At 43.9% G+C, this 17468-nt stretch overlaps 1 protein-coding gene across 2 annotated transcripts in view; it reads right to left on the bottom strand.

Annotated features, from left to right (window-relative positions):
• Window positions 1–348: 348 nt before the first annotated feature.
• The window catches only part of HEATR6 (HEAT repeat containing 6), a 35983-nt gene continuing 18863 nt past the window's right edge, over window positions 349–17468 (bottom strand). For both annotated transcript variants that reach the window (XM_047833279.1, XM_047833280.1), the window contains 11 exons: window positions 17153–17359; window positions 16616–16715; window positions 14195–14550; window positions 13250–13372; window positions 12811–12897; window positions 8864–8998; window positions 8029–8151; window positions 7191–7315; window positions 6274–6370; window positions 4996–5200; window positions 349–2522 (listed from right to left, as the gene is read on the bottom strand). In XM_047833279.1, the coding sequence (XP_047689235.1) occupies window positions 1951–2522; window positions 4996–5200; window positions 6274–6370; window positions 7191–7315; window positions 8029–8151; window positions 8864–8998; window positions 12811–12897; window positions 13250–13372; window positions 14195–14550; window positions 16616–16715; window positions 17153–17359 (2130 nt within the window). In that variant the 3' untranslated portion in view covers window positions 349–1950. The remainder of the gene's footprint in view (window positions 2523–4995; window positions 5201–6273; window positions 6371–7190; window positions 7316–8028; window positions 8152–8863; window positions 8999–12810; window positions 12898–13249; window positions 13373–14194; window positions 14551–16615; window positions 16716–17152; window positions 17360–17468) is intronic.

The raw sequence follows: 17468 nt of genomic DNA, 5'->3' as shown, positions 1-17468 counted from the left end.
CCCTTTTAAACATCAAAAGAAAGTTCAGAGTTTGGCGTTCTGAATTAGAATTCTGCATCAGAGCCAGACTTTCTATTGTTTCTGCATCAGAATCAGTTCTAACCCTTTACTGTTTGTGAGGCTTCCTTTCACGATGGCAGCTTTCCTGAGGTACCAGCGCAGGGCGTGTGGGAGCCCCTGCCCTTGGGGTACACCCACAGTGCTACGGCAAGGAGAGAACCAGCATCCCATCCAGACAGAAGCTGTACCCCGGGCTCCTGGAGTTTCTAAAAGTGCTTACCCTTCGGCTTTCCCTGCATATGAGCACACTAACATCTGTTTTCAGAGACAAGGAAACCTGTACAGAAGTGAAAGTTTCTTCAAAAAATGAAGTTTTATTCAAGATAAACAAAGGATAAGAGCAAATCATCAAATCAGACCACTCAAAGTCATTTCACAAATATTTTTATCAAGAAGGTCACCAGTGAAAGCCCCCCAAACAGTGGGTATCTATGCCACATTTTTACTTTTAGGACAGGGACAAGTAAACAAGCTGCTGCTCAGAACATATTCCTTAAAGAGAAGGAAGTTCCAAGATTCATCATTAGGATCAGTACAGGTTCAACTCAGTCCCTAGGCCTCTGTAATAATTCGTGTCCAGAGTCATCTCCAAAGAAAAGCAACCCTAAAGAATGTTCTACATGGGTGTTTTTACTGTACCATAGTCTAATTGTTCGGAAACTGGTTGGCATTCTACCAATGGAAAAGTGGGCCTTCAGTTACCGGACTAATCTGTTCCCCTGTCTGCTTGGATAGTATTTCCTGAACAATCAACAACATAGTAGAGGGAAAAGAGCAACTCAGGGGCAAATGAGAAATGCTGAGGACATATGTATGCCCTAAAATATGAATTTTAAGCTAAATAACAACAGTTAAATAATGTATTGCCAAAATCCATTCTACGTATCTTGATTTTTATTTATCCGAGATCAAATATAAGTATGGAGTAATTTTAGTTGGTTCTTTTGTGGATTGAAGTTCCTACCTGAAATCAATTCTCATAAAGTGTTGGTGGTTAATAGAGGAATGCAAAATTTAAATGTAAATAATTCTTCAGGGAGAAATCACTTTTATAACAGCTTAGACATTATCAAAATATAGTTTAAAAAGCTTTATAACCATCTAAATTAAATTAGAGAACTCTTTTTCTAAGGCACAGATGCAAAGGTAGTGAAACAACCATACCTTTAGTGTACGGACCACACTCTCCTTGGGGACTTTAGAAGCTGAGATGGAAGCGGGTGGTGCGGCTACGGTGAACTGGACGCGGGCCCAGGGTGGCAGCCAGGTGCCAGGAGGCAGCTCTTTAGCTAGCAGCTCGTGGGGAGGCACACGGAGGGCTTCCAGGGTGCGTACCTGGGAAGCTCAGTGCAGTAGCTGTTTAGCAGCCTGTGAGGAACTTCTCAGGATTTTAGCAACTGAAGCAGCTACACCAGTGCAGACTGGCGAACATCAGCTCTGCCTGAGGCTTTCTATAAACGCAACTTGATCTAAAAACAGAGAAGGTTATGGGCACGCTAGTTTTCATTAGTTTATTACAAAAAGAAAAACAATTCCGAGACACAATATATAACATAACGATTCCTAAATTCATTCGTTTTTTTGTCTTTATCTTGGTGTCTGAGGCCAAACACCCTTCGCAACCGTCCAGTCTGCTCAGCCCGCCCTACGACCGTATTTCCCGGCTCCCGGCTGCACAGGTCAGAGGTTCCAACAACCTGGACCGTGGCCAATGCAGCGGAACCACTCCCTAAAGTGGTTGAGCCCTTTGGGAAAAATTTAAATAGATGTGAGCCCATTCTGAATAAAATTGAATGGGTTGTTTCTGCCCCTAAAATTGAATCCTGCATATCTGATACTCAAGCTTGGGTCTTTCCATTACCACGACACCTGGAAGGTATGGCAGACCATTCACCGATCTGTCAGTCCCAGGAGTGCTACCTGTGATCCAGAGGAATCAAAATAAATGGTGAGGGTATCTTCTAGAAAGTCCATGATGGCCCTTTTGGCTGAGTCGCCTGCCAGTGCCTGGATGCTGCCTATGTGCTCCAGGGCCATTCTGACCATCTGGTCTCTTTCGTGCAAGCTGTGGGGTGCTCCGGTATCATCTCCCTCTACTCCTGATTTTAAAAACTGTAGGATAAAGGACTGCACCATGTCCCCATTCGATTCAAGGGTTTCTCTGATGCAGGGCAGGTCTGAGGCACTGGCCAAACTCAAGAGGTGGATCAGTGCCTGGCAGATTTGGGTCCGTAGGCTGGCACAGTACTTGAACTCCAAAAAGTCTGTGGTGTCTTCGCTCTTTTGTAAGGCAGTGACCAATGCGTTCCAGATCTGAACGTACTGCTCAGCTGACCCATACTGCTCTCTCTTGCTCGGGATGGAAAGGGCAGTGGCAGATCTGATGCGCACTTTGAAGTTCTTGCATGATGTCACAACCGACGTCAGGGCGTTGTAGGCCTGGGAGGTCCACGGGGCTGTTCCTAGAAAGAACCCACTGGCATTACAACAGATGAAGGCTTAGAAACAAGCAGGGGAGTGGAGAGGGTGGAGGAAATACACACTTATGCTCCAGCTGACACTAGGTTTTCATTCAATTCTCACGCTAACCCTATAGGATCAGGGTGACCGGTACTCACTGTGGGATTCTAGAGAAGGGGCTGAGTACGGATTCCCAAACTTCCCATTTCCTTAAACAGTCTGCCGCACACATGGGGGCCTCTGCTACTCTAAATGGGGACTTTGGCGACAGTGAAAGAGGCTTCTTCTCTGGGAAGAGGCTGTCCTACGGGGGTAAGGCTTGAGGAGCTCAGACTAAACTGTAGTGCCACTTGTGCTCAGTTGCCTGCTTCTGAGCAGTGCACACACTGCACAACCGTATGCCCAGCCTTGTTCATGATGACAAAAAAATATCTCATCACCCAGATTAGCATCCAGACACTGCTCTGGACATAGCAAGTCATGTGTTTTATTGCAAAGAAAAAGAAGGTACTATCTAGGCAGTGACTAAGGAACAGAGTACTCAGATTAACCAAAGGTGCAATTCTCTAATTTTGAGAAGATGATGTCCCAGTTTCTGTCTTCTTTCCCTTCCTGTTGGTCAGTCCCAGGAAATCAGCCTGCTTTCTTCCTCATCAGAACTACCACTCTCCACTCAATTTTGGGGTGGCTCTTATTCCTCAAGATGGACAGTAGAATAGAATTCGGCTTCCCTGGGGTGCCTGGGTGGCTCAATCTGTTTAAAATTTTTTTTTCAACTTTTTTTTTTATTTATTTATTTTGGGACAGAGAGAGACAGAGCATAAACGGGGGAGGGGCAGAGAGAGAGGGAGACACAGAATCGGAAACAGGCTCCAGGCTCTGAGCCATCAGCCCAGAGCCTGACGCGGGGCTCGAACTCACGGACCGCGAGATCGTGACCTGGCTGAAGTCGGACGCTCAACCGACTGCGCCACCCAGGCGCCCCTCAATCTGTTTAAACATCTGACTTCAGCTCGCTCATGATCTCACAATTCATGAGTTTGAACCCCGCTTCGGGCTCTGTGCTGACAATGCAGAGCCTGTGTGGGATTTTCTCTCTTTCTCTTTCTCTGCCCCTCACTCACTCATGCCCTCTCTCAAAAATAAATTAATTACAAAAAAATTTTTTTAGGAGCGCCTTGATGGCTCAGTCGGTTAGGTGTCTGACTTCAGCTCAGGTCTTACTATGGTTTGTGGGTTTGAGCCCCGCATCAGGCTCTGTGATAACAACTCAGAGCCTGGAGCCTGCTTTAGATTGTGTCCTGCTCTCTCTCTGCCCCACCCCAACTCCTGCTCTGTCTCTCTCTCTTTTTCTCTCTCAAAAATGAATAAACATTAAAAAAAAAATTTTTTTTTTTTTTTTTTTTTTTTTACAAGAATTCATCTTCCCTCTTTCAGCCCTTCCAAACTTCTTTGCTGTCTTTGAAGGCAGGCAGGCAGACATCCACCTTAATGAGCTCCAACTCCAAAGGTCACTTTGGGTTATTTCCTCTGTAGAAAACGCCAGGAAGCTACTTCTCCATTAGCCCTTGGTTGGGAGCATTTTTTTTTTTAATTGAATTTATTTATTTATTTAAGCAATCTCTACCCCCAGCGTGGGACTCAAACTCATGACCCTGAGATTAAGAGTCACGTGCTCTTCCAACTGAGCCAGCCAGGCACCCCCTGGCTGGAAGATCGTGGCAATAAAGGGGAGCAGAGCCAGATCTCCCTAACCTGATGCATGCTCTGCTGGCCCAGAATGGTTTTACCTCTCCAGGAACATAACTTGTTTCAAATCTTGTCACAGAGACAAATGTATAAGGCAAATGCTGGTAAGGAGAGGGAATGGGAATTGGGAGGCTTTGACCTATATGCCTAAGCAGCTATAAGCCACTGATGCTCTATCAAGGTGCACGGCACGTCATTACTGAGATGCCCTCCTACACAGCAGCCCGCTTCAGTACCAAGGGCTCATTTGGGATTTCCAATCTGTACCTCTTCTTCCATGCCAGCTTTTCTCCTTCATTGCCCTCCGCCCCTCCCCCCCGTTGTTAGAACAACATTTTCTTATAGAAAATGAAAGCAGACAAAAGTCCTACTCATCATCCCCTCCAGAGGCAACCACCGTTAATGATTAGGCTAATTTCCTTTCATTCTTTTTTCCACCCATTTATTGAGATCATGTCATAGAAACAACTGCATATCCTGTTTTAATTTGCTTAACATCAGAAGTACTTTCCCAGATTATCAAAAACTTTTTGTACACATAATTCTAAAGGATCCCTTTGAATATACATACTATGATATATACTATGATTCCCCTAAAGTTGGGCATTCGAAACATTTCCATTTTTTCTAATATGTGATAAGTAGAACTACGAGGAACATCTTGAATACTACTGTAGGCTGGAGTGTGCTGTCCTGAGGCCCTGCACCAGAGAGACACCTTCTTACCTAATGGAAGAGCAGGATTTTTAAATACATTCCCCACTGCGTAGCAAGCATTCCATCGGACTTTCATGGCAGCCTCATTCAGCACAGTAGAGATGAGGGCCTGGATAGACTCCTCAATGATTTCAGCAAACCTGGGCTTTTCTATATGAGACGGTTGCAAAAAATGAAGCAAATTTCCAAGGGCCCGCACTGCGTTGCTTTTTACCTATAATAAAATGTAAAAAAAAGCATTCGAAATCTGCTTTGCCAAAGACATGTTACAGAAAGTATCATTTCAGCTTTAAAAAACACAGGAGGTCTTGGACAGCTTAAAGTCGGAAAGCCAATGAAAACAGCAGCCTGTAAAAGTGTGGCTTCTTGAAACTCTGCAAGGTCTTATGTGCTGAACAGCCTATGCCATCAGAGAGGTGAGGTCTTCCACAGCTCCTCACTGGTATTTTTGGATTAGACTCCAGAGAGGTCTGTCTTCCTCGTTTTATAGAGACCGTGTGGAAGACCCAGAGGCTACAGGGCAAAGCTGGTTTGCAGCAAGGTGACGAGGAGAGGCGAGGTTTCAAAATTCCAGCCCAGTACTTTTCCATTAGAAAGTCTCTCTCAACCTTCGCAGCACACTAGAATCATCCGAGGAGCTTTCTTTCTCCAAAACCAATTCCCAGGCCCTAGTCCCAGAAATTCTGAACAGATTAGTCCACATAGGGCTTCCCAGGTTTTCAGAGTCACTGTACTAAATCAAGCACTCGGTATGGGTCAGGTATCATGCTAGGTACTTTAACACAAGGCATCTCTGAGGCCACTGAGGTAGATATAATGACTTCCAGGTTCCAGATGAGGAAACAGACCTTCAGAGAAGTTAATGATATACCAAACGTCACCCGGCTACTAAAGGGCAAGCCAGGATTTGAACCATGTCTACCTGACCCTAAAACCCATTTCTATGCTTTTTACTTATTACTCTAATGGGAGCTATATAAAGCCAAGGGCTGTTCATTTTTCTGACTTGTCACTTCTACTGAAAGATTTTTTAGAAAAAAACAAAAACAAAAACCAAAAGCAGACTAATATTAAAACAAACACGGACAGATCATGGAGCAGTATTACAAAGAGCATTGATATTTTTCATGAGACAGGAGACAGGAAGGAAACTGTATAAGTGTGGAGTAGGCCACATTATACCTGAGTACTCTCTTGATCTCCTTTCAACAGGGATACATTTGGGGGATACAACTATAATACACTAAGTATCTAATGGAGAAATACCAGGCTTTGCTGTGGGTCTACCTTGTCTTTATCCCTGGACGCTTCTATAGCTGATCGCAACATCTTCAAGAGCAGGAGACCAGAGAACTCTTCCTGGAAACTTGGGTCTGGGGTTTCCCTGTTCCATCCAAAGCAGACAAAACACGTTAAAAGTTAAAACTCAGTTAAATATATACCTATACAGAGGCATTCACTTAGTAGAACTATAAAAATGTGGGAAAACAGCTCAACAAATCTGTTCCGATTATATCAAGAACTTAAAAGTTTATACCTTTTGACCCAGTAGGTCCACATCTAGGAATGTGACCAAAAGGTGTATCTTGAAATAAAGATTTTATGTACAAAAATGTTCATTGCTTAGAAAAGCCTAAGATAATGCACATGTTCGGTAACGGAGTGGTTAAATAATCACTTCACAGTGGTGATTATGTAATAGTAATGAACAATTTATAAAAAGCCAGCAGAAGTTGGGAGGATGCTTAGACATGCTGTATGGGAGAACTAAGCAATGATAAGCAGGGCACTAGTACATGAGGGACAATAGCTGCCTCAGGGAGGAAGGCTTTATACTGATGACCCCTTTTGTATTGTTTCAATTTTTTTTTTATTACTCTGAAAACTTACAAATTTGATAAAGAGTAGTGCGACCTATATTATGGTTTTGAATTTCTACTTTAGTATTTTCCACATTTTCTATAATGTGGATACGTTACTTATATCAGCATACAGTATTAAATACACACACACAAACACATACGTGTATATATAAAGAACGACTTACTAATCTCATTACTTGAAGGAGAATAAAACACAACAAAGCAGGAAGACTGACTACACGATATGGGAGAATTACTATTCTTTTATAGTAGAGATCAAAGATACCCTCCTGGGACCTCAACATCAGAAGTCACCCAGGGGAAATGAGCTGAGTCACCTACATGTTGACAATCAGAGTGTCTGTCAAGTTGCCCAGGGACCAGGCTGCTTTGGCCCGGACATTCAGAGATTTGTCTTGAAGTGACATCAATATTGCATTCGCTGTGTCTGCAACAAATATGACATCCTGTAAGAGAAAATAAAACACTGTAGTTACTTTGGGAGCTCACACAGCTGCCTTAGAAATTCTGAAATTTATTTTCAGACAATGATATAAGCCTTTACCACAATTTCTATTTGAAAATCAAAATTTATTTACTCAATTTACTATTCTACTTATTATAATGTGGACACTCATTAAAACCCCAGGGGAAGGTCTTCTGGGATTTTGGTATGTGCCATGCACACCCGAGGGGCCTATGGATTTTGCTCTTGTTGAACATCTTATAACCTGGTCTGCGACAGTGATCCATGAATTCTGTGCTTAGACTGATTTCCACCTTGGGAAATGACACTAACAATGAAATGCATTTCTAAAACACATCCTATTCATTACACACTTCACAGTGAGATGTCACAACTAAGAGTGAAAAAGAAATTTATTCGCTTCTTAGCCAAAACTCTACATCAGCTTTCTAAATTATTATTATCCCATGGCAATATCCCACTTCCTTTTTTTTTTCAATTATTCATTAATGTAAATCTAGGGTCCTGGGCAGTGTGCTAAATAATTAGAAATAAATGAACTTACAGGCATTACCGTATTTTAGTAGCAATTAAAGAAACTAAGAGCAATTTGGTGTCCCTTACTGTCCAACTCAGAAGCTCTGTATGCACCCAAATCAACACTGCCCTGGCCTATCACAGAGGCAGAGAAGGGCTGTGCAGGCTTGCTCTGACCTGTCTGAGACAGGGGAAAAGCACATAGACTCCAAGGGCCCGCGAGGTCGCCGCTTTCACTAGACGGTTCTTGCTGTCGTTCAGCCCAAGCAGCATGGTGATGCACAGGATCTGCCTGTCGCTCTGTAGTGAGAAAGGTGGGTGGAGGGAAAGTGAGAAAGAAAGAACCACGAGCCACTGTCCTCAACACGCGACTGGGACATGTCTGCATCTGAACACAAGGGAGACCTTGAGGCTACCTTAGCAGAGAGCAGAGGGGCAACGCGGATCCAGGTATTGGGTGAGTGCCTGCTTGGTGCTGGGCACACACAGCACCTGTGACCATTAACCTTTCCCACTGTGTGAGTTAGGTCACCGTGTTCTCCTACTTCCTGAAAGCAGCCTCTTTATAAAAGCTACTTCATGCAAATGCCACTGAGGACTAAAGAAGGGGAGCAGCCTGAATATACATGTGGTGGGCAATGGCCAAGTACTGCTCACACTTTGTGTTATTACTCACATTGTGCCCATTTTATAGATGAGAACACTCAGGGTTAGAGATGTTAAGAAAATCAGGGAGTGGAGTGGAAGAGATAAACCCAGGTCCTCCTAACTCTTGGTTTTGAAGTCTTTCTGAAACGTCTCTTCCAAGCCTCCTCCCTCACCTGCCCTCCGAGGACAGGGAAGAAAGGGTCCCCTGAGACATTAAGATTTGAAGTGTTTCCACCGCCCTCACCCCACACTCAAGCCAGGGATGATGCTGAATACCGGCTCAAGATGACAACGAATCTGAATCAAACTCAAGCTCTGCTGCTCGGGGGCACCACGTAAGGTGAGAAAACACTCCTGGAGTTACCGGCAGGCTGCTGAAGGCTTCGGGCAGGATGGAAGACAGGGCGTCACAGGTGCTCGCCTGCAGGGTCGGGTGCTCTGAGTTCTGCAGGGCTCTGGGCAGAGGGCCGTTTAGCATCATTGTCCAGAACATCACCACCTGGATCAGGGGCACAGTTACAGCTGTGGCCCCAGACACTATAGCAGAACCAACTTGCCGCTAAGACTACCTCAGGTGGCCCTAGTAATGCAACGTTCTTTAAAGCAGTAGCCTTCGGGGTGCCTGGGTGGCTCAGTTGGTTAAGCGTCTGACTTCAACTCAGGTCACGATCTCGTGGTCTGTGAGTTCGAGCCCCGCGTCGGGCTCTGGGCTGATGGCTCAGAGCCTGGAGCCGGCTTCGGATTCTGTGTCTCCCTCTCTCTCTGCCCCTCCCCTGTTCATGCTCTGTCTCTGTCTCAAAAATAAATAAACGTTAAAAAAAAAATTTAAAGCAGTAGCCTTTTGTCAATGCTTCTGCTAGTCCTTGCACAGCAGGGGAAGGAGCTTTAGAAAACAACTGCAGGGGCGCCTGGGTGGCCTGGGTGGCTCAGTCAGTTAAGCTGCCAACTTTGCCTCAGGTCACCATCTTGTCTTTCCCGAGTTCAAGCCCCACATCGGGCTCTGTGCTGACAGCTCAGAGCCTGGAGACTGCTTTGGATTTTGTGTCTCCCTCTCTCTCTGCCCCTCCCCTGCTTGTGCTCTGTCTCTCTCCTCTCAAAAATAAGTAAACATTAAAAAAATTAAAAGAAAAAAAAAGAAAACAACGACTGCATCCTTCCACTTTATGGACTAGGAAACAGCTGGCTACAGCTAGGTGGCCGGAGTGATGGGAGTGATGATGATCATGAGGAGGGGCAGGGGGTGATGGTGGTAACGGCGGCCATGGCTCGTGTTTTCCAGAAAGCCTCTCACACGCCAGGCACTACTCTAAGCTTTACACATATCTACCCATTTCAATCCTCAGTACAACTAAATGAAGTATGTGTCATTATCTCCATTTTCACACAAGGAAACTGAGGCACAAACATATGGTGTAACTTGCTAGTGGGCATTAGGGCCCTGCACAGCCCAGAGGCCATGTGCCAGAGTCTAAAGAGCACCGGATCCAGAGGCAGAGCTGGGGCTGAATCCTTCAGTGGCTGCTTCCCATCTCTGCAACCTTGGGCAAGTCCCTGAACCTAAGTGTTGATTCCTCTTCAATAACACAGGGTGAAGATGTCTACTTGGCAGAGTCTTGGTGACAATAAAATGTAACACTGTGTGTCAAGTTCCTTGCACAGTGTCAGGTGCACAGTGGAGACTCTTAAATTGAGCACTGGGCTCTCTTGTGGGTACTATGAAGATTTACCTTTTTTTTTTTAAATCTTTATTTATTTTTGAGAGAGAGAGAGACAGAGTGTGAGCAGGGGAGGAGCAGAGAGAGAGGGAGACACAGAATCCGAGGCAGGCTCCAGGCTCTGAGCTGTCAGCACAGAACCTGATGTGGGGCTCGAACTCACAAACTGTGAGATCATGACCTTAGCTGAAGTCAGACGCTCAACCAACTGGGCCAGCCAGGCGCCCCTACCTCACTTTTATTAAAGCTCTCAAGGCAGGCATCTGAAGAGTACCTTGAACCGTTTCCTTCCCATGCTTTCTAAAAATCCTAGGATTTCAGGTGCATTTGCAACTGTCTGTGGTTTTGGAGTCTCTACTTTCTGCCCCACGAAGTTAGTCCCAAGTTTTGCCATGTGTCCCACACATCAATTCTGTCCTCCCCTAAATCCTAGTTTCTAGAAACCCAATCTGGGCCTTCCCCACCCCAAACCAGAAGACTTTAGACAGGTATGCTCGCCAGCCTCCAAGATGGCCCATACGGATTCTTGCCTCCTAATGTTAAGGAGGTGGCCCACCACCTAGCCCCTGTACAGGCCGACCTGTGTAACCAGTAGGGTGCTGTGGAAATGACAGTGTGAAACTTCCAAAGTGAGGGTGGGATGCCTGGGTGGCTCAGCTGGTTAAGTGTTCAATTCTTGATTTCAGTTCAGGTCATGATCTCACAGTTCATGAGTTCGCGCCCCAAGTCAGGCTCCGCATTGATAATGTGCAGCTTGCCTGAGATTTTCTCTCCCCCTCTCTCTGCCCCTCCCCTGCTTATGTGTTCTCTCTCTCAAAATAAATAAATAAACTTAAAAAAAAAAAACCCAAAACGAGGTTATAAGAACACAGGGGTGCCTGGGTGGCTCAGTCGGTTAAGCGTCTGATTTCAGCTCAGGTCATGATCTCATGGTTTGTGGGTTTGAGCCCCACGTCAGGTTCTATGCTGACAGCTCAGAGCCAGGAGCCTGCTTCGGATTCTGTGTCTCCCTCTCTCTCGGCCCCTCCCCTCCCTCACACTGTGTCTCTCTCTCTCTGTCAAAAATAAATAAACATTTTTTTAAAAAAAAAAAGAACACCACAGCATCTGTCTTGCTCTGTCTTGATTCTCTTGCTATGGGGGAAGCCAGCTGCCATATCCAAGGACACTCAAGCAGCCCTCTGGAGAGTTCCGTGTGGGAAGGAAGTAAGAGAGGCCTACTGCTAAAAGCCAGCACTAACTTGCTAGGTAAGTGAGTGAGCCGTGTTGGAAGAAGATCCTCAAACCCCTGTCAAGTTCAGTTGACTGCAGCCCCTGCCAGCATCTTGACTGCAGCCTCAGAAGGACAAAGCTAAGCTACTCCCAATTTCTGAGCCACAGAAACTATGTGAGAGAATACATATTGTTGTAACCTGCTAAGTGTTTTGGCTAATTTACTACTCAGCAACTGACAAGTAATATAGAAAGTGTATCTCTTTTTTACAAATGAAAAAACCTGAACGTGATGCTTACAGTCATTTGACCAGCAGGGGGAGAAGTCCAGGTGCAAACCCAGGTTTGTCTGAGCAAAGCTCAACTCCTCTCCCTGTGAATGGTGATGTTTCAGCTTGAGTGGCAGTCTCAGGAAAGGACTAGGGCTAGATATTCTTAATTGCTTGCACGGATGATGGAAATTGCAAAGGGAAAAGAATGGGCAGGATGAGGAGGGCAGAAGGTAAAAAACACCACTAATGTTGAGTTGACTTTGCTTTTGGCACCAAGTAGAAGCCCTTTTTGGTAGGGTCACGTGTTCCTCCTCCAAAGAACTGGCGCAGTATGGAGACAACAGAAACAACCTAAGGTCACAGGAATTTACTAGGAATCCTGGAGCGGGGTGGTGAGGGAGTTAAGGGAATCAACATCTATCAAGCACCTACTATTTGCCAGCAGCCTTACATTTTATTCAATCTAGTTACAGATTATTATTCCTCTTTATGAGGAAACTGTGCTCACACATCCATTAATGTGCTCCCTACATTTGCTCTCATGTCTTCGGATTCCAAATCCTTGGCTCTTCCCACCATTCTACTCTACCTCTTGGGCAGGATGAGGAACCACACGAGGTTTTATGCGAAAGAAATACTGGTTTTTCAATTGCTGGCTGTACGTTACACACAATCCGACCACATACTGAACTGCAAATAAACAGAAATGCAAATAAATCTTATTCATGCTAGTCTCCTGTCATCACATATCATTAGCTGTAGTTTTTTTTTTTTTTTTTTTTAATTTTTTTTTTCCAACGTTTTTATTTATTTTTGGGACAGAGAGAGACAGAGCATGAACGGGGGAGGGGCAGAGAGAGAGGGAGACACAGAATCGGAAACAGGCTCCAGGCTCCAAGCCATCAGCCCAGAGCCTGACGCGGGGCTCGAACTCACGGACCGCGAGATCGTGACCTGGCTGAAGTCGGACGCTTAACTGACTGCGCCACCCAGGCGCCCCCATTAGCTGTAGTTTTTGACACTGGAAGAAACTACACAGTTTACTTCACTTCATCACTGAAGCCTCACAACTGACTGCAGCACTAGGAGAGCACTGAACAACGTGTACTTACCATGGTGACTGGCACTCTCTGGTCAGGAGCTATGGTAGAATCTGGTTTATACTGCTGTATTAAGCCTGTCCCCAGTTCTTCCAGAAGCTGCCAAGGCAAAAGAAATATAGATTATCAAAGCAGATTTGATAATCCGAATTACGGAGGCAGAAAACCTCACTTGTTTGGAGACGACCTCAAATCAAAGGGAAAAACAGTTTCCAACCGAATTTTCTTTCTTCTTTCAGTAACTCTGACATCAGAGGCATTGGAGCAAAACCACCAGAAACAGATTGTTTATTTATTACCAAATGAATTCTTTGGGTTTCTCTGGCGAGCTGAAAATGAAGGAATGTATGACTTTCCCTACCTGATACCCCTTTAAGAAACCTCAGAACTGAGGAAGAGAAGAACATAAAGGAAGAGAAGAAAATAGCAGGTGGCTTTTCATCAAAGTTACCTTTGCTCCATGAAGCTGAATAGACGGATCTGCTTCCCCCATGCACTTGCAAATCACCTCTCCAAGCTCCATTAAGTACACTTGAGCCATTGAAAAGTAGCCCTTGGCCAGATGAGCTAACACCTGCAAAGAGAACAGAGGAATAACCTCAAGACCTAAATGCAGGGCTGCAATATCCAGAAAAGTGTTTTCATATTTCAGAAACCACTCACATTTAACAAGGGGTAGGCAGGAATCTGATGTTGAATGAAATGAACAACCATAATCTTTATTTTATGACTGAAATCAGTTAACTCTATCATGTAACTTCACGGTGCTTTATAATTTTTGAAATGTGTTTCATTAAGGTTGTCAATACTATTCAAGCCTGGGAACAATTTTCTGAGGCAGGTACTAACTGAATATTTCAGCTAAAGAAGCTAAGGCTAAAAAAGTTAAAGGTTAAAGGACATGTTTAATATCAACCGCACAATCAGCAGCAGAGCCCAGGACCAAACCCATGTCTCAGATCACAGCTGAGTACCAAAGAAGCGAATAAATTAATCTGGGGTTGTTTTCTTCCTGTTGTCTCTAAGCAGACAGAAGATGGAAGAGAAGTTATGGAGAATTAAATATTTAATGTCTCAGAAATCAAAGCTTAACTGTACAACGTCTTTCAGAATTACTGTATAATCCAGCATACCCAACCTGTCACATAAAAACTATGGTCACTAAAGTGACTTGCAACAAAAAGGAATAAATGTGACATTTACAACCAAGTCTTCTCCTAACCGCCGCCAAAACCAAAACAACAAAGCACTCACACCTAAAACACAGGTCTCTAACACCACTGACCTGCGGCTCAGTTATATGTTATTTTCATAGACTCACTCCTCACAATCAATCAATGCTTTGAAAGAAGATTGATTACTTCCATTCTAGAAATGAGGAAACGAAACCTCCTACCTGTAAGGCCTCCAATCGCATGGGGGATGGTTCATAGATGCTCCCCGCTGCACAGCCAGCATCGCTACTGGAACAGGACTCCTCCTTGGGCAATACAACAGTGGAAATGCAAAGTCGGATGAGCCAGCAAGGCTCTGAAGACCCCTTAGGGGAGCTAACTGAAGCCTCTTCCAAAAAGGGTCCTGAGGGGGCTTTCTTCCACCAATCAGGAGCGCTGAGGTGAGGAGTTGCTGAATTGCTATTGCTGAGTCCGGAAGAGCAGGGCTGTTGTAAAAGGAGCTGGACTTCAGGTAGAGGCGCGTGAGTGGACACTATGGCTCCCAAGAGAGTGAGGCTTGACACTCGAACATTCACATCTGTCAAAGTTGATGGGAATCACTATCACTGTGGGAACAGCTATCGCAAGGATCACAATTATTCCCGCAGACAATGAAGAATGATGGCGCCCTTGTGTAACCTGAATCCAATGAAACCTCCAGACCCAACTTCTAGTTTATAGAAATACATGGCACAGAAACAGAATTTAAACAACACTGTAAAGAACCTATCTGGCAAACTGAGAAGGTAAAACAGGCTTTAAGACAACAGTCTTGGACTCTTCCCCAAATCAGCGTGGTGAAAGAACAAAAGGGTGATGGGACTACTCTAGATTAGAAGAGACTAAACTGACATAATAATGACATGAAATGCATGAACCAGGAATGAATCCAAGTCCTCACAAAAAGGGAGGGAAGACTTTTTGAGACATATGGTGAAATGTGAATGTGGAGTAGATATGAAACAATATTATGGAATTGATGTGGATTTCTTAGGTGTGACAATGGGGATGTGTTTTTTAGGAAATTGTCTTTGTTCTTGTAAGATGCATGCTGAGGTATTCAGGATGAAATATCATGTCTGGAGTTTACTTTCTTTTTTTAAATTTATTAAAACAAAAAAATTTCTTTAACATTTATTTATTTTTGAGAGACAGAGACAGAGCACAAGCAGGAGAGGGGCAGAGAGAGAGGGAGACAGAGAATCTGAAGCAGGCTCCAGGCTGTGAGCTGTGAGCCCGGAGCCCGATGCGGGGCTCGAATTCACAAACGGCGAGATCGTGACCTGAGCCGAAGTCTGACACTTAACCGACTGAGCCACCCAGGTGCCCCAGAAGTTTACTTTCAAATGGTTCAAAAATATACCTATTTATACACACATATGTATACACACGTACACAGATACATACATGCAGAGACAAAACAAATATGACAAATGTTAATAACTGTTAAGTCTAGGTAGAGATATGCGCATGTTCACTGTACTATTCTTTCAAGTTCCTGAGGGTTTGACCATTTTATTCATGAAAATGCTGAAAGACAAAGCCAGACACTTGGGAGGGACGTGAGACATGGTCCACTCCTCAGTTTACAGATGAAGAAAAGCTGGTGCAGCGGAATGAGCAGGGGACTGAGCCCAAAGACTTGAGTTGTTTCAATCTTACTTCTGCCACTGACATGAGAGACGTCAAAGGCAAGATTTATCTTTCCCATTTTACACATTGGTGAAACAAGTGAACTGGACCGTGATGTCCAGTGATACATCATCATCTCCTTTAAGCCTTATAAAAATCTTCCGAGGTAGGTCAACGTCTTCCTGTTAGGAGGAAATGACGGTTCTGACAGAGCCACAGTTATGAGATGGAGGAAATGGGAATGGGCTGCAGACCCTCAGCCTGACTCCAGGTCTAGTACCCCTCCCATGACATCACAGAAACATCACTGCCTCCTTCAAGAACTCTGACTGAAAAACTTATCAGAATGTGGTCTGGATAACAGACCACATAGTACTTTCATTGCCTGCTTGCTAGCAAAAGAAAAACAAATGTTCTCTAGGCAAATGTTTATAGCACAGATATATCACGTGTGGGAGTAAGTCAGGAAATAACAAGAAATAAGACTCTGTAGTAAGTGGGGGAGTTGAGGTTCTGGAATTTTATCTAAACTGCAGAGGAGATAATCTTACAGCAGTTATGTTTTATATTCCAGTTTTTCTTTCCAAAAAGAGGATGATGTCTATGTGATTGTCCACCCATCCTTACTTCTGCCTTAAGGATAGAAACTACGTATTGTGTGCCAGAGCACTGCCCCCCCTATCCCCCCAGCGCCAGCCCCCTGCACTTGGCTCAACAAGAATTCTAAAGTCACTACACTGCAGCAGCAAAGAACCACTAATCTTTACAATTAATTCTCCAGCTCACTTCTTCCAGGTGTCCACTGGGGCTTCTGGGGTCAAAAGCAGGCTTCTACCAATAGCTGCTTTCCCTGAAAACTTGAGAATGAGTAGAGATACCTTAGAGCTGTAAAAATGCTCTCAATATTTTTAAAACTAATAATCTAGATTTGATTGATACAAAAGAGCAATCGATTTTAAACTACCACCAACCTTTGTGGCGGATATAAGGCTTTATCTGGTTCCAGACTTTGGTCAACAGGCTGAGTTTCAGACGGTTGTAAGGTGAATTTGATACTAAATTTGCAAGGCACTGCAAAAGACAAGAATAGCCCATCAATAGGCCTGATTAAGCCACAGCACAGACACAAAATGTTATAGCATTTAATTAAAAAAGAAAAGTCTATGAAGACTCATTTGAAAATCAGTTTTTTTCTTTTTTGTCCTTTTTTTAGGGGACTTGCACTTGTGTTCTCACTGGTACAACTTAATACTAAAAATATGGGAGTATTTTTAGTAAATCATTTATTTGGATATACAAAGAGTATAGGTAAGATCAAGCGAGGAGGCACAATAGGATAGCTTTTTTTTTTTTAATAGAATAGCTTTAAATAAAACAAATAGGATAACTTTAAATAAAATTGTTACTTCTATTCTTAAGTCAAATTACTTTTGGACAATGTAAAACATTATACAAGATCAAAACAGAGAAAACCCATCCAGAACCCGTTGATAACTTGGCATGCTTACCTTAATTATCTGAGTGAGGGTCTGTGAGGATGACTCCGCCACCAAAGCTAACAAAAGACATCTGTGTAACTCTCTAATGCTGGATGCGATCATCACGGAGAAGGGAGTAAAAGCCCTTCTGTGGTCACTGGTGTCTTCAGCAACAGAAAGAAACTGCTTTGAGCCTTCCAAGATGGCGGATAAAACTTGCAGAGCACACGCACGTGTCTGAAATTTCAGAATGATTCACCTTTATTAGTTAATAATCAGGAGTCAAATCCCCTTCTTCCTATTTTTGTTTTTAATTTTTGAAGTATTTAGGATCATTTTAATTAGA

This window comes from Prionailurus viverrinus, chromosome E1, assembly GCF_022837055.1.
Source record: "Prionailurus viverrinus isolate Anna chromosome E1, UM_Priviv_1.0, whole genome shotgun sequence".
Lineage (NCBI taxonomy): Eukaryota > Metazoa > Chordata > Mammalia > Carnivora > Felidae > Prionailurus > Prionailurus viverrinus.
This window is presented reverse-complemented; position numbering and strand designations above follow the sequence as displayed.